Below are 23,386 nucleotides of genomic sequence, written 5' to 3' on the forward strand. Positions count from 1 at the left end.
TCACCACATTATAGAAAAGATGTGATTGCATTAGAGAGGGTACAAAGGAGATTTACGAGGATGTTGCCAGGGCTGGAGAATTTTAGCTATGAGAAAAGATTGAAAAGGCTGGGAGTGTTTTCTTCGGAACAAAGGAGGCTGAGGGGAGATTTAATTGAGGTATATAAAATTATGATGGACTAGATAGGGTGGATATGGAGGACTTATTTCCCTTAGCAGAGAGGTCAGTGACCAGGGGGCATAGATTTAAAGTAATTGGTAGAAGGATTAGACTGTATCTGAGGGGAATTTTTTTCACCCAGAGGATGGTGGGGGTCTGGAACTCATTGTCTGAAAGGGTGGTAGAGGCAGAAACCCTCAACTCATTTAGAAAGTATTTGGATGTGCACTTGAAGTGCGGTAACCTACAGGGCTACGGACCAAGTGCTGGAAAGTGGGATTAAGCTGGATAACTCTTTTTCGGCTGGCGTGGACGCGATGAGCCGAATGGCCTCCTCCTGTGCCATAAATTTTCTATGATTCTATGAAGTGAATTAACCGAAATGAAAACTGCTCCATCTGCGTCCACACTGGTAAGTTTAAGATGCACTAACTAAAGTTGCCAGAATCTCTATACATAATCCAGAATGCTATTTATTCTGGTAAAAGACCAAAATAAATGGATTTCAAAGTCTCTCCCGACGTCTGAAACATAAAATCACGGAATCGTTTTTTCAGGCAAGCAGTGGATTCTCTTGCATTGCTTAAACTGCCAAATGCACCGAAAGTGATACCTGTACACACTAGCCAGGACTTCCCTCGGTTGGGCTTAGGAGCTGGTGAGTAAAGCTGTCCTATTAAGAAAGCCTTGAACTAAAGCTTGACCTTTTCACGCCGAGTAAAGCAAAGCCCGAATGGCTATTCACCCTTAAGGGAAACGAAAATGACAGATTTCCTCTTACACAACTTGCCCTATTCCCGGTGTGGTTGTGGTTATGTCTCCCATCGAATTCCGTTATCGTGTGCAACAAATATTAATTTCAGTATATTGATTTTTAAAAAAAATTCTGAACCTTACCAGTCTGCCCATTTATTCTGGTCCAGTCCTCCCTGCTCATTGCGTCACTTACCGAGGTAAGGTACTTGGGGCAACCCAGATATAAAAGGGCGCTGGTTCATTCGGCAGCAGCTATTACAGCCCGACCTCTACCATCACGTTGAACGCTCAGCCCTGTCCAAGATTTTTGCCCCCCCACGATCTATCGGAAAGTAAATCATAAAATGAGCCTTGTCTTGAATTCCAGTGTGGAAAGGCGCGATGCTTTGAATGGGCTGCCTGGTGATAACCTGCAATCGGACGATTATTCACCCAACAATCGCACCAATGTGGACCCAGAAGCCGATGAAAGCGAGCTGGATGTGAACACTGACGTTTATTCCAAAGTGGTTGTCACCCTGATCTACATCAGCCTCTTTCACCTCGGATCCCTGGGCAACTTCATCACCATGTACACGCTGGTGAAGAAGAAGACTTTGCAGAACTTGCAGAGCACCGTACACTACCACCTGGCCAACCTGGCTTTCTCCGACCTCCTGATCCTCCTCCTGTGCATGCCGATCGAACTGTACAACTTCATCTGGGTCCACCACCCCTGGGCGTTCGGGGACGCCGTGTGCCGTGGCTATTATTTCCTCCGGGACGCCTGCACCTACGCCACGGCTCTCAACATCGCCAGCCTGAGCATCGAGCGCTACATGGCCATCTGCCACCCGTTCAAAGCCAAGACCCTGATGTCAACCAGCCGCACCAAGAAGTTGATCTCAGTCATCTGGATCCTGTCTTTCCTGCTGGCCACTCCAATGATATTTACCATGGGGGAAAAGTACGCCAATACAGTCCCTGATCCGGATGATTTAATCTGCACCACTATAGTCGAGGAATCGACTGTCAAAACAGTCATCCAGGTAAGTAACTCACTGCACGCCGTCTGTACTGAAGACTAATATCATTTAAAGAATTCATTAATTCCAGTGCAACTTGTGTCCAAGCAAAAAAATAATTGTTCTTGTTCTTTTTAATGGTTCTTTCTCTGTTTAAAGGGTCACTGATCATTTAATTGCTGTTAGTTTCTGAATTGTTTCTTGTTGATGTAGAGGCTTTCTTGGAGACACGCTCATCGAAAACGGGAGCAAGCACCAGCGTTCAAAGTGGGACTTGGACTGTCCCCGTATAGGAAGCGGCATTCAGAGAGACATTGAGCGGGCTCGGAGCAGGACTTGGGCTTCACATTGGGGGCGGGGGGCGAGGATGCGCAGCGGGCAGTGAAAGGCTTGACAGGGAAGCATTTTGAATGGAAGAAAGGGGTGGGGCTTGGTACCACAAATGTAGGGGTATAAAGGCACAACTGAACGCATAAAGGTGGATCAGAGAGTTGAGGAAAATGAGACTCAGAGGCATTGAGGGATGCATAAGATTAAATTGGACGCATGAACATTAGAAGTGTAGAGTGAGGGAGAAGAAGGCGGAAGCAGAAATACAGAATGGAGGGAATCAGTGGCAGGGAGTGGGAAACAGAGGCAATTAATTCATACAACCCCCTCCCCCCACTAAAATGAATGAAATGGTTGGATTTCAAGGCTGCCTCCTGGTGTTATTTGGAGTACAAGCACCATAGCTCCTGCAACAGGAGATCATGCTTGACTCCTGGGCTTTAATTGGGAAAACTAATAGTAGATGTTGTTGGGGGACCTGAGACATATCGGTACTAAGAAATGAAACGCTTTACTACTTTGGGAGCTAGTATCAGTTTCAAGCACTCCCAAGTCAGGTAAAACATTGACTAGAGTCACTCTCCACTAAGTCCCAACAATATGCTTTAGTTCCCAATTTCACAAGAGCACAGTTTACTATTCAGCTGTGACATTCACCTTATTCACATGACCTTTATCGTTTCTATGAGTAAGAGGGGTTATTTAGTACAAATTTGTGCCAAATTATAGACAGTTTTATTCTTTAAAACTTTCTAAAGAAATAAGTGATATTTTACAGCAAAGTTATTTTTAAAAAAATGTTAAACTTTTTAAAGTTTAAAAGGCCTCCAAATGATTTACCCTCAGGCTTCTAATGTTAGAAAAAACAGACTCTTGTCTGTTCTTTTCAAACACTGGAATTTCACTGGCATTCAGATAGCAGTGAGCAGAATCCTATGCATGAGTTTAAGTACACCTGCACAGAACTGTTTTATCAGAATAGATCAATGCGAGCAGAACTTCGGGGAACATTTCTATTTATAGCCCCTTTCTTTTAACCTCTTAGAGTGAAACTGCCAAATTAGATTTACATCCATTAGAACTGAATTAAGACTAGATGCAGAGACAAGATCTTAATCCTTTCAGTCTGAGGCCAGATCCAAAGAGCTAAGGGACAGTGTGTAAACCCACTGCACCAACCACTTGCTTCATTTTAAATGCTTTTAAGTATCATTTGGCAGTAAAGGATATATACAAATATCAATGTCTGCTGGCTTTTCTGGGCCCCAGGATCTATCAAACATGATACCAACTGTACTTACCATCACAAATACTGAGACAGTTAATGGACTTGTGCTGCTTTTTCATTTATTACATCTTTATTCTGGTATTTTTTTGTTTCAATCTCCTCAAGTATCCATACTGTGTGCCTTGGGCAGAAGGTTCAGCTTTCCTTTGGTTGCCACATCAACCAACAAGCTCGAAAGAGAGAGAGAGAAAAGCAGAGGTGCAAAGGAATCTTCTCTCTCACTACATACATTCTGTCCAAAATTGGTAGGCTCTGAGGGATAGGTTTCTGGTTCAGCAGGAGGCAGGGAGATCAGTGACTTGAGAGAGATTGGTGTAAGTCCACAATTACCTAAACAACAAAGTGAGCTGGGATGGGTGGGCTGAATGACTTGTTCACATTTCTCCATTCTAATATTACCACTCTTCACCCACATATGCCAGGGCACACTCGGATTTCCACATTGTTGTTGCGTGCCACGTTCTGGTGCTTACAGTTGCACTTTCTCCTGCTTATATTGAAACCAACATAGGAAGGATGATATATTGAAAGAGAACCTTTGATTCAATACATTTTCGCAATCGTGTTGCCTCCTGATGATTTTGCCATGAAACTTATGTTGCTAAGTCTCAAATCACTGATCCCACTGCACTATCTCTGCTAAACAAATTAATCTAGCCACAATGGGCCTATTTTTATTTGATGCTATGCAGAGACAGTTATTCCACTGGAGAGGCCTTGTTTTAAGCATTTGAAGCATGGACACCTACCCAGGTTCATCCGCTTTACAGGGCCATCATGGGCAGGCCTCTCCAAAACAAGGCATTTTGGAGGGTAAGGCTAAAAAGTATAACAGGAGGTTGGCTATGATAGGCTGAGAACTATTTGTCTTATTGAACTGCCGACATAGACCAGTTGGGCTGAATGGCCTGTTTCTGTGCTATAGACTATGTAACTCTATGTACAATTCAGTACTTTCTGTTCACATTGCTTTCAAATCATGTGGTAGTCTCAATCATTTTTTTCATTTAGTCTATTTCTAACAATTCAGACTTTTTGTGCTAAAAATTGAATTATCCAATAATTTGAATTAAGCAACATAAAAACCACAGCAAGGTGGGAATTTATTGCTGAAAATTTTAATTATTAGATCATTTGAATTAAGCAATCTCAAAATAAGAGGAATATATTTGGAATATGCTAATAGATAAAGTTTATCCCTGACTGTGTTTTGTGCTGTTTAAAATGAATCTGAGCCTGCCTCTTACACTCAGTATCAGGAATTAATCATATTATTTTCATAATGAAGTGCCCATATGTCTGTGAGGAGTACGCATCAGAATACAAGTCCTTTTTTTCTACCAAGAAACTCTCTCAAAATGTATTCAAAAAAATGATACAGTTCGGCAGTCATTACTTCAAGTTTTCTTTCCTTTATTGAAATGGAAATTTTAATTAATAGAACTTGCTGAACCTTCAGTATCTCTTTAGCAATATAACTTCCACAGCTAATTATGCAGATTGACGAGGAGCATGTGTATGGAAGGTTGCATGAATAACTGAAGAGCTTTTTCCATTGTACCTCTGCAGTTTGCTGGCCTTTTGATCTTTGATGCTTAAACTTGAAATGGAATGCAAAGCAGGCGGGTTCCATTAAGGGTGGGCAACCCAGCCCACCAGATGACTGCCTAGGTGCTGAAGATAAAAAATCTACCCCAAATAGTGCAATATCCATAATAAAATGAATCAAAGAGATTAATAGTTTTGCCGATTTGATTGAAAGTAATTCAGACATTTCTCATTGCCCGTGAGTAGAACTTTGTCCCCTCTGTGTTTTTATTTCTGCATTTTCTCTCTCTTTTTCTCGCTACCCTGGCCAAGTACAAACCTTCCTTTCTCTCACACTCATGTCTCACATTCATTTTGGGTGCAGTTATATGGTCACTTTTTCAGTACACTATTACATGTGAACACTTAAACCCTACATTTAATTTTGTGTAGATCTTTCATTCCAGAGAACAAAGAAGGCTAATGCACAAATGCAGCAGATTCTATATTTTCATTTTACTTGACGTCAAAGGAAATTCTATAATTACATGATTAAGTGGTGATTTTAACAGTAACCCATCAAGCTGCCTGTGCAGTGCAACCTGGGTCTCAGGAAAGTGAGCTAACTGAGTCACCCTTCAGCATTTAGTTATATAATGTACAGCTGGTCTTCTTATAAGCCGACTACCCTTTGGGGCTCGACATTTCGTGCATGTGTACGGTGGCTATGACATTTTGGCCAGTGCACATGGTGTCACTATGGAGATAGCTGAGATGTTCATGCCTGCTGTCATGACGTCCTCACCAAAACATGGGCTGTCTTTGCCGTCAGTCTGAGAATATCAGGTAGGTTTATGTTGATGTAGCCACCGGCTGCATTAAACCCTTGTTACAGGAACCAATGGCCAAAAACAATATAAAAACAGCTTTACACTATTAAACCTTTAACAGTGACCAGTTTTAAAAGGATCTGTTTTCAGTACTATTAAGAGCTGTCCCTGTTAATTAATCTTCAGTTTTACTGTGTAATTTGTGGGCCAAATTATCCTCTAAAATGCACAGAAGAACTGGTCTGAGTCTTATCATAGACCTTCCGTTTTCCATGTTGAAATAATATGTGAATAGCAGTAACTTTAGGGTTTTTTTCATAGATGCTTTAATAACAAGAAAGGATTCTATGGGGCTGGTTTTAACATTTGGCTTGAAACGGGTGGGTGTTGAGCACAGTGCACCTTTCGCCCACTCGTTGCTGCTATGAGGGCTGAGGCATTTTGTTTTTAATCCCTTAGCACTGATTTCCATGTGGCGGAGCATCTGGGCAATAGTAATCAATGTGTCATCAGGTTTCAGTTGGTTCAGCAAACTACTGCTGCAGTTAATTTAATATTAGTACCAGATTTCAGGAGGATTCTGTTTTTTAGGATGAGGGAATAGTTGGGAAAGATAGACTGGGATATGCTGCTAGGCAGAAATAACTGCCACAGAAGTAAACAGAGTTTATTTAAAACTTATCACATGGACAGGTAAACCTTATATGTTCCTCCGAATAAATCGAAGGCATGATAAAAGTGAAACCCAAATGGCTCATCAGGGAGGTTGGTAGGGAAATTCATTTAAGAAATATATATAAATCACTTGCTTATAAGACAAAATATTGTCAAGTAGGGACAAATATAAGAAGTCACTGAGAATAACTAAAGCTACTATCAGATATGCCAAAATAGCATTAGAAAGGCATTTACCCCAGTGTGCTGAAGGAAATGTGAAAGAGGAGATATATCATGCAAGATACTGGCTCATATATTCAGGAACTCTTTGAAGTTTTGAATACATGCAGTGGTCTGAATGGAGGCTTATTTAGTCCAATGTTAAAGAATCTAAAGAAATAGGACTCTGGGAATGACAGACCAGTCAGTTTCATGTCAGTTGTAGGGAAGATGCTGAAAAGTTATTATTGGTCTCCCAGGATGGCTTTAGGAAACTGAGATCCTGCCTTACTAGTCTGATTAATTCTTTGATAAGGTGACCAAATTATTGGATGAAAACAGTCCAATAGCTGTTATAGACTTTGATTTTCATAAATAGCATTCTGTGTATTACACTTGATGGGTAGCTTGTTGTAATCTCATAGACAGAAAGTTATCAACAATGGGAATAGAATCTGTATGGGGCCAGCTGTCTGGGGAAGATCACAAATAGAGCTCCACATCATTGCTGTTCATCGTCTCCATTAATGATTTGGATGAGACATTAAGGGAGTCGAAGAGAATTTCAAAGAGTTTTTCCTAAATTGGTTTCATTTTTTCTTTCTCCTTTTTTGGACTCTCACAGGTGATTGCATGATTAGCTGAATAGACGGGGCAGGCTTGATGGATCAGATGTTTTTCTTCTTGCAATTTTCTTGAATTCCTTGCAATTTCACTCCAGAGCAAATATTTTGGAGAGAGTCATGTTGCTGAAGAGAAGTGGTTGAATATATAGTGGCACTTTATCAGACCTACCATGCTTTGCAAGTATGACTGGAATATGTGTTCATCGAACCAATTTTTTGAAAATGATTAAGTGTCTCCCTAGCCAATTAACATTACAATTTGAATAAATTCAGTTTATGCTAAACAGCAACAAGCTACAGTATATTATTTGGTGTTTCCTGGCTGCTGACTGAAGTTGAAAGAGTGTAAATGTTTATGTACTGGCACTAGTTAAATTTATTGGTTTAATTTTTAAGCTCATTCACTGTGAGTCCTTGACACAAAGCTTTAAATATTCTGTGGTGCTGTGCTAACTGTTTATAGGTGAATGGAATATTTTATATATAATGAAAGATATCCCTGTAGTAAAAATAACCATGGCCTATGTCCTGCACCTTATCTTGCTGAAATAAATCTCTGTGCATTTTAAAAGTCGTTGACCTGAGCATAGAGAATAATGGTTGGCTTTGAGAGTATCACAAGATTGTAATTAAATTTGAGATGGAGTGTATTACAAGACTCTAATTCTATAGAGAAGATCAGGTGATATCATAAACCATGATAGTAGCACTTGAGTGGGTTGTGGATCTCGTTTGAATCTTGCAGCCTTTGTTGCTACAATGTTTCTAACTTATTCCAATCTGAGTATTTTACATTGTGCTCAGGTTTTTTTTATATATAGTTATATTATTTAATATATATAGCAGTTATTTTTGTACTTATCCATGGTTGCTGTGCTGTAATGTCTGTTGTGGCATCGTTCATTCTGAGTAAGTTTTTTAGCACCATTGCAGATGGATACTTGAAGGATCACTTGTTTATTAAACTCTGATTTTAAAAAAAGAATACATTTTTCAAACATAGATGGCAGTTCTCAATTTGGGGAAATCCCTTCATCAAGCGATCTGCTCTGTTTACAACCTTCATCGTATGCTTTAGGCATTTCCATTTTAATCAATTTCCATTTGGTACCTCTTCAGCTTCAGAATATTTCCAGAGGCATGTCAATAAACTACATTAAATAACAAATTAAATAAAGTGCATTCAATTAAAAAGCTTTGTTTAATGGTGCATTAGTAATCCACTAGAGTGGACACAGACACTAGATAGTAATAACAACAGTACTTTATTCCAAGTACAGTTTCCACCTAATCTCCAACCCCCTCCCTAGCCCAGTATGTTTTTCCCGATTCTTATTCTGTGTACACCCACTCAGTGCTCCCCCTCCCAACCTTTTGGTTCATTACATATAACTGACTTATAAGGACAGAAATTGAGAGTGCTGCTGGAATGTGATCTGGCTATATGTTAGCACGGGGCACAGAATCCAGGCTAGAATATTCTGTGAGCATTTTTATGAATGTTTAATGCATTCATATCTAATTCCTGTCACCAACGTTATAATGGAGTCATTAACTCATTTAAAATAAATAGGTTAACACTGCTGTTAAAATAATGGAGACAAGAATTTGATATGAACATATGTGTTTCTATAAAACTACTCAAACTAATTTCTGGGCCCATATCATCAATTAGTATATTGGGCTGGGCTTGAATCCACAATGTGCTGTTCCCATTTTTCACTTTGAATTCAGAACTCTGTCACGAATATGCAAATAATACTTTTAATTAATTCTGTGAGCAGAATGACACAGTACGGAGCAGCTTTGTGATCACGTCTTCACCACCAGATGGCATTATTTAAAATGACACTGCTTACAACTCACTTGAAAACTCTATCTTTTTTAAAATCAGGTATACACCCAATAGCAATCACTGCATTGAGAACTGATTTTCATTTCCAGAAATGGTTTTAGAATTACATTTCACAAATGCTCTGATTTTCTGATGGATTTTTTTGTCTTTTCTCCAGATAGAAGTATATACATTGAAGAGTTATAATGAGATGGAAAGGCTAAATTAGATTGTTGCAAGTTGCTAATGCTAATTACTCACAGTGTGAATCTATTAATTTGAGTACTACTGGGTTCCTTTATATCTTTTTAAATTATGAAATGCATTAAATTGACATTGCTGAGTCAATGGTTTCTTTATTCTGTTATTTTTGCATTCTAAACTTTAATTTTATTTTATTCTTCTTATTCAAATCAATTAATATATTTGATTATTCATTTTTCAGGATATTGGTGGATCAATATTCATGGTAAAATGTCATAAAATTCATAAATTTGGTGGATTTTGTATTAAATTTTGTCTTATGAACTGTACCTATTGCAACACTTAAAACAGGGCTTTGCAATCCAGGCTTTTTCCCATCACTATTAATTCATGTGTCCACCACAAATGCAGTTTCTATAAGCACACCTGCATTTACAGCACCTTGTCTACAGTGATCTACACTGCTTTCCTGTCCCCTAACGCACTAAATTTAAAATCATCATCCTCATCTTCAAATCCCTGTATGGCCTTGCACCACTCTACCTTTGTGACCTGTTTCAGACTTATGTCCCATTGTTGCCATCAGTCCATTGACTGGCCTTCTGTGCATCCTCCCAATTTGCCCCAGTACTAGTGGCAGAATCTTCAATTATCTCAGTCCTACACTTTGGAATTCCCCCTCATAGCTCTCTTCTGCTGTCTCCACCTTTGAAACCCTTCTTCAAACTCATCTTTTTAATCACATTTTCAGTCACTTCTCTCAGTTCTATTACTCTGGTTCACTTTTTATGTCTCTCTATAAAGTGTCTTTGAACATTTTTCTACATTAAAAGTGCTGTATCAGTGCAAGTTGTTGTTTGTTGTGGTAATGGTGGTGATGATTAGCTGCTGCTACTGCAGAAAGGCAGTTTCTACAGGCAGACTGAATCTCCTATGATCTGAAACCTGTGGCTTTATACAATCCACGAGTCAAATAGTGTGCTATGGCACTAACAATTACACCTTAAGTACACTGGAGATTATGTAGAATGGCCAACACATTCTGCTGTCTTCCCTGAAAAAACAGTAAGTACCACATGTGCAGATCATTACATTCAGGCTAAAGCTTATATTTATTTAAAGTAAGATAACCTACAGAAGCAGTAAGACACATAGGAACAGGAGTAGGCCAGTCAGCCCCTCAGAGACAATAAATTCATCTGTTCCCCCAGTCTAGGCACTCGGGTACTTTTAACATCTCAAAAAATGCTACCCCAATCTTTTGACACAATTAATTTCTGAATACAAACAATGGCATCTACAAAGGGGACTAACCAACTCTCACTGAATATGTGGATAGTTTCTGTTCTGTTATGTGTACTGGCTCCCACCATCACAGAGACAAAGGGACTCCTTTAAATATACAGTTTTGTGAAACCAATTTTTAATTTACCACATCTATGTAAGTGGTTCTATGAGATATAAGAAAGAATTCTCCCAGCTTGCCACATTAAGTTTATTAAATTCCAGTAGACCATCCAGGTATCTCAAAATCTGTACCAGGAATTTCTTCCTGAGCTTCTCCAGTTCCACTGCCGTAACTTTGTTACAAGTTTGGCAGAAACCCCATTTACCCGCATAAATGGAGTTTTTACCGATCCTCTGCCAAAGTTTCAGCAGCAGAGCGGGCGATGCCTCAAGGAAATTCCCAGTAATGGATTTACATTGGACTGGAGTTATACTATTCTTAGTAAAAAGCACAATTGATGTGGGCTTTCATATTATAGGTGATCTCACAGCTCTTGACTTCAGTGCTCTGACTCCCCAGCAAAACTATCACTTTTGCTTCACTGAAAAGGAAAATTGAGCGGCTCGTAAAATGAGCTGCCAATTCGCTATTGCCCGTTTTACACTGCCGCCCAAGACCAATTTATATTCCAGTAATCCTTATAAGAATATAAGAAATAGGAGCAGGTGTAGGCCATGTGGCCCCTCGAGCCTGCTCCGCCATTCAGTAAGATCATGGCTGATCTTTGACCTCAACTCCAATTTCCTGCCCTTTCCCCATATCCCTTGATTCCCTTAGAGTCCAAAAATCTATCGATCTCAGTCTTGAATATACTCAATGACTCAGCATCCACAGACCTCTGGGGTAGAGAATTCCAAAGATTCACAACCCTCTGAGTGAAGAAATTTTTTCTCATCTTGCTCCTAAATGGCCGACCCCTTATCTTGAGACTGTGCCCTCTAGTTCTAGACTCTCCAGCCAGGGGAAACAGCCTCTCAGCATCTACCCTGTCAAGCCCTCTAAAGAATTTTATATGTTTCAATGAGATCACCTCTCATTCTTCTAAACTCCAGAGAATATCAGCCCATTTTATTCAATCTCTCCTCATAGGACAACCCTCTCATCCCAGGAATCAATCTAGTGAACCTTTGTTGCACCACCTGCAAGGCAAGTATATCCTTCCTTAGGTAAGGAGACCAAAACTGTACACAGTACACCATGTGTGGTCTCACCGAGCCCTCCTTCATCAAGACCTCCTTACTCTTATACTCCAACCCCCTTGCAATAAAGGCCAACATACCATTTGCCTTCTTAATTGCTTGCTGTACCTGCATGTTAACTTTCGGTGATTCATGTATAAGGACACCCAAATCCCTCTGAATACCAACATTTCTCAGATTCTTTTAATGAATTAATGCATAAAAATGGGTTTTAAAAAAAAGCAGAGTTCTTCATTCTCAGCAGATATATCAACTAGGCCAGTCTGAAAAAGGAGAGCTTTAAAATATAGCTGCAGGCCAAATTCAAATCCATACTTTTACCGCCACTGTAAATGTCTAGGTTTTGCAACCATCTTTAACAAGGTAAATTATTGTATTATAGTTTGGACTGTGTATCTGTCTATAGAGATTGAAAAGATGTTACATGATTTTTATGACATCTGAACTGAGATGTGTTTTTTTATGACATCTGAAGTAACAAGTGTGATTGTTTGCCACATATTCAGCTGCTGGCAACTATTATTTTGTGGAATCTATTCAATGTAGTGAGGTTTTGAATTGATGGGCAGTAATGTATCAGTTATTTTTAAGACGAATATCTTTACAGTTACTTCAGATAATGTATGTTGGGGCATAGTGGGACGGCTTATCCTATCCTTCAAAACTCACTCATGTCATTTTTACTCTCAGGATTTTCAGTCTTTCCCATTTGCAGATTGAACTGGATCTTCAAAAATCTCTATTGTAAATCATCAGTGTAACAATGAAAAACAAACAATGAAAAGAACAGCTCCCTAATCGCCTATAAACCAACAGTCTGAACTCTGGCTATGGTCTGATGAAAATGTTAGCTCTGTAGGGAAGCTTATCTGATGCAAGAAGTTCTTTAATTGCCTTGATGTATTTGATGCTCACCACTGTACATCCTGACCTGTCGATGACCTGTTTGACTTCATATGATGTAGCAAATGAGATGACACATCAGGGAGCATTGTCTTGCCTCAATACATTTTTGCTGTGACCTAATGCTTGCTGTCAACTCCTGTACAATTACAACTGTTGGGGGCATAGAAAAGAGAGATTCTGAATAGTTGCTTCAGCTGGCATGCTGCTTGTATGTGACTGACTGAGTCTGCCACACTAGTGGTCGTTGATGCTGAGTTACGTTACATCGAAACTACAGCACAGAAACAGGCTGTTCAGCCCAACTGGTCTATGCTGGCGTTTATGCTCCACACGAGCCTCCTCCCCCCCCCCCCCCCCACCCCCCAACCTCATCTAACCCTATGAGCATATCCTTCTATTCCTTTCTCCCTCATGTGCTTATCTAATTTCCCCTTAAATGCATCCATGTTATTTGCCTCAACTACTCCTTGTGGTCGTGCGTTCCACATTCTTACCACTCTTTGGGTAAAGAAGTTTCTCCTGAATTCCCTATTTTATTTATTAGCGATTATTTTATATTTATGACCTCTAGTTTTGGACTCCCCACAAGTGGAAACATTTTCTCCATGTCTACCCTATCAAACCCTTTCATTATTTTTAAGACCTCTTTAAGGTCACCCCTCAGCCTTCTCTTTTCTAGAGAGAAGAGCCCCAGCCTGTTCAGCTTTTCCTGATAAGGGTATCCTCTCAGTTCTGGTATCATCTTTGTGAATTTTTTTGCACCCTCTCCAGTGCCTCTATATCCTTTTTATAACATGGAGACCAGAACTGTGCACTGTACTCCAAGTGCGGTCTAACCAAGGTTCTATACAAGTTTAACATAACTTCAGTTTTGTGCTGTTGACTTATAGTTATCTGGAACTGGGTTGAGGATGGAGAAATGTATTTTATTTAGCTGTAAAGGTCTACACATCCTTATGGAGTAGATTTGAACCCAGATCTCTGTAATCTCCTCCAGTCCTACAACCCTCCAAGATCTGTGTGCTCCTCCAATTCTGGCCTCTAGCTCATCCCTGATTTTAATCGCTCCACTAGTGGCGGCCATGCCTTCAGCCGCTTAGGCCACAAGCTCTGGAATTCCCTCCCTAAGTCCTTCTGCCTCTCTACCTCGCTCCTCCTTTAAGACGCTCCTTAAAACCTATCTCTTTGACCAAGCTTTTAGTCACCTTATGCGGCTCGGTGACAGATTTTGTTTGACGACACTCCTATGAAGTGCCGTGGGATGTTTTATTACATTACTGGTGCTATATAAATGCAAGTTGTTGTTGCTGGAGAGGTAGGGCACATTCAGCCATGTTGAAGGCACTGGGGGAGCATCTCATAGGAGTATAGGATAGTTTAAGAAAAATTTAAGAAAAGCATTACGGGTTGACACGTGTGACAAATGAAGTTAAGGCTATTATGCATTAGCTGTAAAAAAAAAAATCACCTTTTGTAATTTTTCATATTTGTCTGCAGTGTGGTTTTATAGCAGGTTACGAGCCTGCAATGTCAGGACGTCACGTATATGATAGTTGGCTCAGAGGTTGGAGGCTCTTTATTGCAGGGTGGTAGGATTGGTAGAGGAGGTACTGAGGACTGTTAATGCCTAGAGGGGGTCGGAGAAGGTTTGAGGGGAATGAGCAGATCAAGTGAAACGCTAGGCAATCAACTGATCCAGAGCATCTCTGACTGCACACTGGTGTTTTTGCCCTCTCTCCTGTGCTCCTTCCTCACCTTCTTCCGAGTCTTCCTCATCCGAGGTTCTCTTGCTGTTCTTCCTCCATGTGCAATCCTCTTTGCGCAGCGAGGTTGTGCAAGATGCAGCACACAACCACAACTTGGGAGACACACTGTGTGCTGTACTGTAGCAAGCCCCAAGACCTATCCACATATCAAAAACATTGCTTGAGGAGCTCAACTGTGTGCTTGATGATAATCCTGGTAGCCCTTGTCTCCAAGAGGCCAACCTCTGATGTTCTGAGATGGGCAAAATAGTGTGAGGGTGGGGGGGGAATAGTTGATTGTTGATTAGTGCAGAATGAAGGCATCATGACAGCTGCCTGGAATCCGGGGAACAGACCTGCATGATTCTGTAATGGTGATCACTAACCAGCTGCTCATTGATTGAATGATTATCTTTCCAGTCAACGAAGGCTGCTGGCTGATTGTCAGGTGCCCTGATAGCTATGGGTTTATGACACTCTGCACTCCTGCGAAGCCAACTACTGCAGCAAATCCCACAGTCCTTTCATGCTGACTGCTGGGCCTAAATTTTAACACTGAGGCAAGATCTCAGCAGGTGGTGGTGGTGATGGGTGGTGATGGTGGGGGGGTGTCAATAAATGGGTGGGAAACCCGGAAAATTTTTTCGTGCGTGTTCCCGAACGATCGCGACTCAATTGAAGCCACTTAATTCAACTTCCCGGTTTCGCTTCCACAAGCTGCGCAGCGAGCGGACTGCGCACCCACATGACGTGATTTAAAACCCACTGTTTAAAGGGCCAATGCAACAATGCATTTTGAAGCAGAAAGGAGTATAAAGCAGAATGGAAGGACATAGAGGAAAGGCAGCACCCAGGTTCTCGGACGCCACCCTGAGATACTACTGGCTGCTGTGAAAAGCAGGAGGGAGGTGTTATACCCACCTGACAGGAGGAAGAAACCTGGTTCTGCTACCAAGAAGACGTGGCAAAACAGGTCAGCAGCAGGAGCACGGTGTCCCAGCCTTGGCTGCAGTGCAGGAAGCGATTTAATGACCTAACCAGGTCAGTAAAAGTGAGTACAGTTACTGATTCACCTGCATTCTGTGGTGAACATTATCCCCCCCCTTCCCACACTGTCCTGCGAAGCCTACTCCGTCACATCACTCCTCACACCCACCTAAGGCTCAGTGTCAAGTTACCTTCACTTTCTGTGCCCTTCTTCACTCCCCCCGTTTGTGCACACACCTCTCCCACTCACCCCAATCCTGATGCAATGTGATCAATCTGTCTGTTAGTCACCCTCATGATGCATCTCATTCATTGTCAGCCTGACCCAGAGCAATGCATCCATCGGGTGACCCTGTCACCCTCACTCACTCATACGTCTGTACTTTCTCCCTTTGTAGGAGAAGAGAGCGCAAAATGCAAGGGAGAGGAGTCGGACTGGAGGGGGGCCTCCACAAATCGTGGCCCTTACAGAGGCAGAGGAGGAGGCCTTAGAAATTAGCCGAACGGTGGAGTGCCTGGCAATCGGGGATGCAAAGACTGGAACCCCGCAAACGTCTGGTGACAGAACTTTAACATCCCTCACACACAAAGTGGATTGATGTTATCAATGATTGACGTGTTGCACACCTCAGTATGCTCATCACAACATTACTTCTGCAGTGAATTTTAATATTGCTGTATGTCCTATTCCAGGACCATCAAGGAGTGAAGATGTGGACTAGGGCGATTCCTCAGAGCAGCTCCCTGCCTCTGAGGGTGCACCGTCACATCTTAGCGAGCCATGCACCAGCGAAGATACTCACACCTCGATGGGTGCTATTAGAGAGGTAGTTGGGTTGTCACCTGCTGAGTCACCACACATAAGTAAGCACGAGCAGACACTGGTGGCAGTGGCAGCGGTGGAGAGTCCGTGTCAGTGGGCGGATTCCTTTCCATGCTCTGCTCAGCTTGGCACAGATGCTGAACTCCAGGGGCCATATTTGAAAAGGAGAATGATAGAGGCACAGATGCACCTTTACGACGTACTGGAAGACTTGCCACGCTGCTCAGTCTCCAAATTATCGCAGAGGATGGAGGAGTCCACCTCCAGCATTAGTAGACTGGTGACGCAGGTAAGTGCGGGAATGAATGTGATGGAGGAAATGGCAGCCTGCACCGTGTTTTATGCACGGCTCACAAATGAGTCCATTCAAGCCCTGGCAATGGCCGTATGGACTCAGGGTGAACAATATGCTGCCCATCTTAAACAGGCAGACAGAAACATTAGCACTGGCCTTACAAGGCATCAACACGTGCTCCAAACTGTTGTCCAGCAGAGTGGTAGGAGTGATGTAGCCCTGGCCCAGGAGAGGGATGATGGGGGTATGGAAGTGGGGACGCCACTCAAAGTGCTCCCACGTCTCACCCATTGCCCCTCCCTCAAATGGTACCCACAATGCCGCCTCCTCTCCAGATGGCCAAGTCTGCCCCTGCGCAAGCGCAGGTGGAGCCATCTTTGGAGGGGCCCTCATGCACTCCAAAACCCAGAGGTCATAGGCCGAAAGCATCTAAGTAGTCCGGGCATGATTCTGAGCATCCTGCCACTACCTCTGCTGCAGCCACATGGGATGCACCACGTAGAAGCGGTAGGAAGAGGAAGTCTAACATTTTGTAATCAGCAAGCGTATGCACAAGGGTGTCTGACAGAATGTCATGTTTTTCATTTATATTTGGTTTTTGTTAAATACACAAGAAATGTTATGCTTCTCACCACCACTGCCATGTCTTAACCATTCTTGAGTCCCTTTTGTGAAAGCGCCCTTTCACGTGTTTCACCATGAACAGCGCGACTTGATGCCACCCATTGGGTGCATTTGCAATGGGTGTATGTGTGGCTGTGGGACTGTTTTGTGCAACCTGGGGGGTGGGCTGGTGTTGGTGGTCATCCCAGGTGGTCTGCGTCCTTGACTATCTCCACTTTGCAGATCTCCCTATGAGAATCTATCAAATATGAGTGACTCTCTGGCATCACGAGCAGCCAGGTGAGCCACTGTTCTGCCAATGGTTCTCCCATTGTCCTCCTCCTCCTCCTCCACCTCATCGTCTTCAAGGTTGATGGAAGGTGCGGCTACTTCATGGCTCATGGGACCTCATCCATCGGTAACCCTCTCTGTTGAGCAGGTCGCAACACACGAGTATGATTCTGCGCACCCTTGCTGGTGCGCACCCCAGATCAATCCAGGCTCCTGAAGCGCATCTTCAGCATTCCTATTGCTTGTTCAATGACAGACCTGTTGGTGATGTGACTGTTGTTGTACCGCTGCTGTGCCTCGCTGGTGGGGTTCCTCACAGGTGTCATGAGCCATGTCTGCTTGGGGTATCCCTTGTCTCTAAGGAGCCAGGCCTTAAGTCGGTTTTGTGTGTAGAAGAGGGCCGGGATGTTGGATTTGCGCAGAATGAAGGAATCATGGCAGCTGCCAGGGAATTTGGCACACACCTGCAGAAACCTCTTCCGGTGGTCGCAAACCAGCTGTGCATTGATGGAGTGATATCCTCTTCAGCTGATGAACAGTCCTGGCTCATGTGCAGGTCCTCGGATTGCTACGTGTGTGCAATCAATTGCGCCCTGTATCTGTGGAGAGCCAGTCAGAGAGTGGAAACCCACTGCCCTCTCAGTCTGGTTGATGTCGTCGATGGGGAGGTTGACAAAGTCGGATGTCCTGGCAAACAAGCCATTCGTGACACTTGCATGCAAACGACTGAGATCCTGGTGATGTCAACGGTGGCGCCCTGGAAGGATCCGGAGGCAATAAATTGAGGGCAGTGGTGACTTTAACTGTGACGGGCAATGCATGGCCACCAGGCCCATCAGGGAGCAGTTCTGCATGAAGGAGCCTGCAGATATCTGTGACCACCTGACTACTCAATCTGAGCCTTCGTAGGCACTGCTCCTCAGAGAGGCCCAGAAAGCTCAGCCTCTGCCTGTACACCATCTCACAAGGGTAGTGCCTCCTGCAACCTCCATTGGTCCCCTCTCTGCTCTTCTGCAGGTCCTTGTGGTGCACCTCTGTCTTGTGGAACTGCAACTCCCAGAATTGCAGGCCGTGCCTGCCGCAGATGCTGATGTGCCTCCTCCTCAGATGTACTGCTGAATACATCCATTGTGTTCCCCCCCCATCCTTTTTTTTTTTATTCGTTCATGGAATGTGGGCATCCTTGGCAAGGCCAGCATTTATTGCCCATCCCTAATTGCCCTTGAGAAGGTGGTGGTGAGCCGCCTTCTTGAACCGCTGCAGTCCGTGTGGTGAAGGTTCTCCCACGGTGTTGTTAGGAAGGGAATTCCAGGATTTTGACTATGAAGGAACGGTGATATATTTCCAAGTTGGGATGGTGTGTGGCTTGGAGGGGAATGTGCAGGTGGTGTTGTTCCCACTTGCCTGCTGCCCTTGTCCTTCTAGGTGGTAGAGGTCGCGGGTTTGGGAGGTGCTGTCAAAGAAGCCTTGACGAGTTGCTGCAGTGCATCCTGTGGATGGTACACACTGCAGCTGCGGTGTGCTGGTGGTGAAGGGAGTGAATGTTTTGGGTGGTTGATGGGGTGGCAATCAAGCGGGCTGCTTTGTCCTAGATGGTGTTGAGCTTCTTGAGTGTTGGAGCTGCACTCATCCAGGCAAGTGGAGAGTATTCCATCACACTTCAGACTTGTGGATGGTGGAAAGGCTTTGGGGAATCAGGAGGTGAGTCACTCGACACACAATACCCAGCCTCTGACCTGCTCTTGTAGCCACAGTATTTATGTGGCTGGTCCAATTAAGTTTTTGGTCAATGGTGACCCCAAGGATGTTGATGGTGGGGGATCCTGATGGTGTCAGTTTGAGGGGTCCAAAATGTAGGTAAATATTTGTGAATACAAGAATTCTGAGTGTGAACAAAGAAATCCCAGTCTGAATACAAAGAACTCCAATCCAAAGGTTTGTCTGTGAGAACTGATTGCCCTGCTGCAAAAACTCACCTTTTCTTCACGTGTCAATCACTGGTTTCAAGGTCCAAATGGCTGCTGGCTGCAACTCGCCTCCGTTTCCATGGCCTCTGAAACACACCATGAGAGACACGTTCAGATAGAGTTAAAATCACTTGTCTGCCTCAATACAGTATAATTTAACTCCCTTAACTGCCCCTTTAAATGTCATCCCGCCAGCTTTAAGTGCCGGTGGGACTTCTGCGTTTATGAAATGCGCACACCCGGATGCATCTGGGTGAAACGTGAAAGTCGGCGGGTTGGAGCTGGGAGTCGTTCCCGCTGCAAACTTTTAAAATTTTTACTGCCCCCCACCCCCAACTCACCCCTTCTACGGGGTTAAAATTTACCCCCTGCTGTCTATTGGTAAACCGATGTAATTCGCCCTAGCAAAGAGGGATTAGTGAATAGTTTTATGTATTAATGGACTGCAGCCTGACTGATGTGAGAAACATCACCTGTTACAGCCTGGAAGGAGCCCGAGGCAAAGAGACTTTCACTGCCACAGTCAAAGCATGGCCACCTGGCCCAGTAGGCCGTCTATCTTGATGTAGGAGACTGCGACAGCCTGGCTGGAGAAGCACAGCCTCCTCATGCACGTTCCTCAGACAGTTCCAGGAAAGTGATTCTAGGCCTTTAAACCCTATGGGCTGGGTAAGGAATTCTCATGTATGGTCTCCTGAGAGGCCCAGCTGTTGCTCCTGTTGCCCCTGTTCATGCAACCAAACTGAAGCAGGCACCTCCGATGCCTAACAAAAACTGCTCGGTTATGATAGCAGTAGGCAGAAGTCAAGCAGGAACGGGGTGGTCAATCCTCTGCCATTTTAACTCCACTACCAACCAATTCCTACCAGGCTGAGGGAGTGAAAATGGCCCCTATAAATTTTAAAATGATGAAATTAGAAGTAAATAAAGCATTATAGACATATGAAGTAAGCAACCAAGGAAGGTCACAGAAGAAAAATATGCATGTAGGTTTAAAAAACAACTAGATGTGTTTCTGGAGAAAATGGATATGGTGAGAAGGCAGTTTAAGATAAATCAAAAAATCTTGTTGGGCCAAATGTTCTTTTCCCATTCCTAATATTCCTTTTACTTCTTGTGAACAATTCCATCTCAGAAAAGGAAAATATTTCTGTTCTATAACCAATGTTTTTATCCTATTGCTGTTGTGCTTGTTACCCGAAAACAATTTCTGGAATCTATGTTCAATGTTTCCAAGGTAACTATTGAATCATTTTGAGCTAACAGAATGCAGCAAAGTTACAGTTTACTACAATTCAGTTAATAGATGTCATTTAGCTCACAGAAGTAATTTGCTTACCAAAGAATCTGTCATGTTCTCCATTAAAGAGTCAATTCTAAAGCTGTTTGTCTGAAGTTTATTTAACATAGCTACATGCATTCTGACATCATGGGATGGAGAACTGGGTTTTTCAGTCCTCTCCAACGGTTTGTTTTTGAAACTACATTTGTCATTAAGGAGCTTTTGCTGTAGATGTCTTAAAAAGAGCACAAAGATATATTATTGGTGGCTGTAGCTGTAGTTGGGTTTCTGTAAGTCTGCATTTCGAGTATTTAATGGAATTTTTAACAGTTTTTCAACTTTCAGTCTATTTTATAAAGAGTCAGCTACTTCATATCAGTACCAATACCCCCATTACAGGAAGTGAATAGCTACCAGTGCATAGTATTCCTACGAACCTCTAAAAAGGCAAAAAAGAACAAAAGGGTGCAAGATCTGTGAAGTGATTACATTTCAATTAACCATCTCCTGAAGAGTTTCTTTCTCAGCTTGAAGCTTACATTTAACTAGTTGAAGTGAAGGGATGTAGAATAAATATGAATTAATTAAATGTGTTATCAACTGGGCATTGTTAGCAGAGCACAGACAGAATCGGAACTTGGTTCCTGATTATAGTTTTAATATATCACGTGGATCATTAGTATTGTATTCAATATGAATAGATTCTTCACAGTTACAATATTGTTGGGAAATCAGAAGGATGTATGGTGGCAGTAATAGTCTTTTTTACTTTCATTACCAATATAAAGACACACAAGTTATTTCATTCTATTGTTGGTCATTGTTTGACCCTTGCAACCTTTCCTTTCACCTTAAATAACATTAGGATCAATGGATGGTTTAGTCTACGGAAGTGCCTCTATTTTTCCAGAATATATTGTTCTAAAAAGTACTTGCAGTAGATAGATTATATGATGTTCAAGGTGTCATATTATTTCTATATTAGCTTTTGAAATTATATGTTTTGGAGCATAGTAGTGATTCAAATGATAAGCATGTGTTTTTAAATCAATTATAATAATCATTTCACTCAAGCTCATCGTTTTAGTGGTTTGTATATCTTCTGAGCACTTTTTAAAAAAATTCCTTTGTTGACTTATGAGCATTTTGCTGAAATATTTTTCCATTTACTTTCTGTGCTAGTCCTTTATATGTTACATACCGCTCTGTGGTTTACAGTTATCATAGAATCTTACAGCACAGAAGGAGGCCATTCGGCCCACCGTACCTGTGCTGGCTCTTTGAAAGAGCTGTCCAATTTAGTCCCACACCCCAGCTTTTCCCCCATAACACTGCAAATCAGTCCTCTTCAAGTGCAGGTCCAATTGCCTTTTGAAAGTCCCTATGGAATCTTCTTCCACCGCCCTTTCAGGTAGTGCGTTCCAGATCTTAACAACCCTCTGTAGGAAAAAATTTCTTCTGATTTTCCTTCTAGTTCTTTTGCCAAATATTTTAAATCTATGACCTCTGGTTACCGACCCAATTGCCAGAGGAAACAGTTTCTCCCTTATTGCTCTATCAAAACATAATTTTGAATACCGTTTTAGGTCTCCCCTTAACCTTCTATGCTCTAAGGAGAACCATCCCAGCTTTTACAGTCTCTCCACATCACTGAAGCCCCTCATCCTTGTTATCATCCTAGTAAACCTCCTCTGTATCCGTCCTAAAGAGAGATGCCCAGAATTGTACGCAATACTCCAGCTGAGGCCTAACCAGTGATTTGCAAAGGTTTAGCAAGACTTCCTTGTTTTTGTATTATTTACAAGGCAAAACATCCCATTCGCTTTCTTAACTGCCTTATCAACTTGCCGTGCCACTTTTCAAAGATTTGTGAATCTTCAAAGAGTTGTCGCACATTATCACTGGAACTATTTTACAATGCTGCCATGTGCACCCAAATCATCATCTGCTGGATCATAATCACTTACTTTCTTCTCAAGCATTGTCTCTGTTTAAAATGTTCCTCTCATGAATATACTTCCTTTTGTTCAGCTCTGTCTCTTTGTTATTCTCACCTCTCTTCATCTTTCCTAATTGCCTTTCCTCTTTGCTACTGTCCATCCAAGTGTAATTTTAATGAAATCCCCAATGTGTGCTCCAAATGACATTGGCTTCAGATAGTTTGCAGTACCAAAGGTATCAACCCACCAGCAATTGCACATCTGAACAATCTAGGACATTAAAAAACTCACCTTTTAAAATGACAGTTCTATGCTGTAAGGATAAGTGCATTGGCTTCAAATTTTCTCGCTGGACTTCCATGGCAACTCTGGTGGGAGTCCGGCAGAACCCTCCAGAAAAAGGCGACTGCAGGGGTTCCCAGTCAATGCTGTAAAGGGCAGGACCTCATCCTACCCCTTACAAGGCCAGTGATACAAAAGGGGCAGACTCAGGGGTGGGGACTTCCTACACCAGGAGTTTCTGCTTCCCTGGCTCCCAAGGCACCCAGCGTAACACTGGAGGCTGAGAGAGATAGTGTATCTGCCCCCAGAGGGGCACAGGCGACCCCAATAGAAAGAAAGAATT

At 42.5% G+C, this 23,386-nt stretch overlaps 1 protein-coding gene across 1 annotated transcript in view; it reads left to right on the top strand.

Moving 5' to 3' along the window:
* Positions 1-1,249: 1,249 nt before the first annotated feature.
* The window catches only part of ntsr1 (neurotensin receptor 1 (high affinity)), a 51,287-nt gene continuing 29,150 nt past the window's right edge, over positions 1,250-23,386 (top strand). The window contains exon 1 of the mRNA XM_068000785.1: positions 1,250-1,944. Within this exon, the coding sequence (XP_067856886.1) occupies positions 1,261-1,944 (684 nt within the window). The 5' untranslated portion in view covers positions 1,250-1,260. The remainder of the gene's footprint in view (positions 1,945-23,386) is intronic.

The sequence above is a fragment of the Heptranchias perlo genome, chromosome 19 (assembly GCF_035084215.1).
Source record: "Heptranchias perlo isolate sHepPer1 chromosome 19, sHepPer1.hap1, whole genome shotgun sequence".
Taxonomy (NCBI): Eukaryota; Metazoa; Chordata; class Chondrichthyes; order Hexanchiformes; family Hexanchidae; genus Heptranchias; species Heptranchias perlo.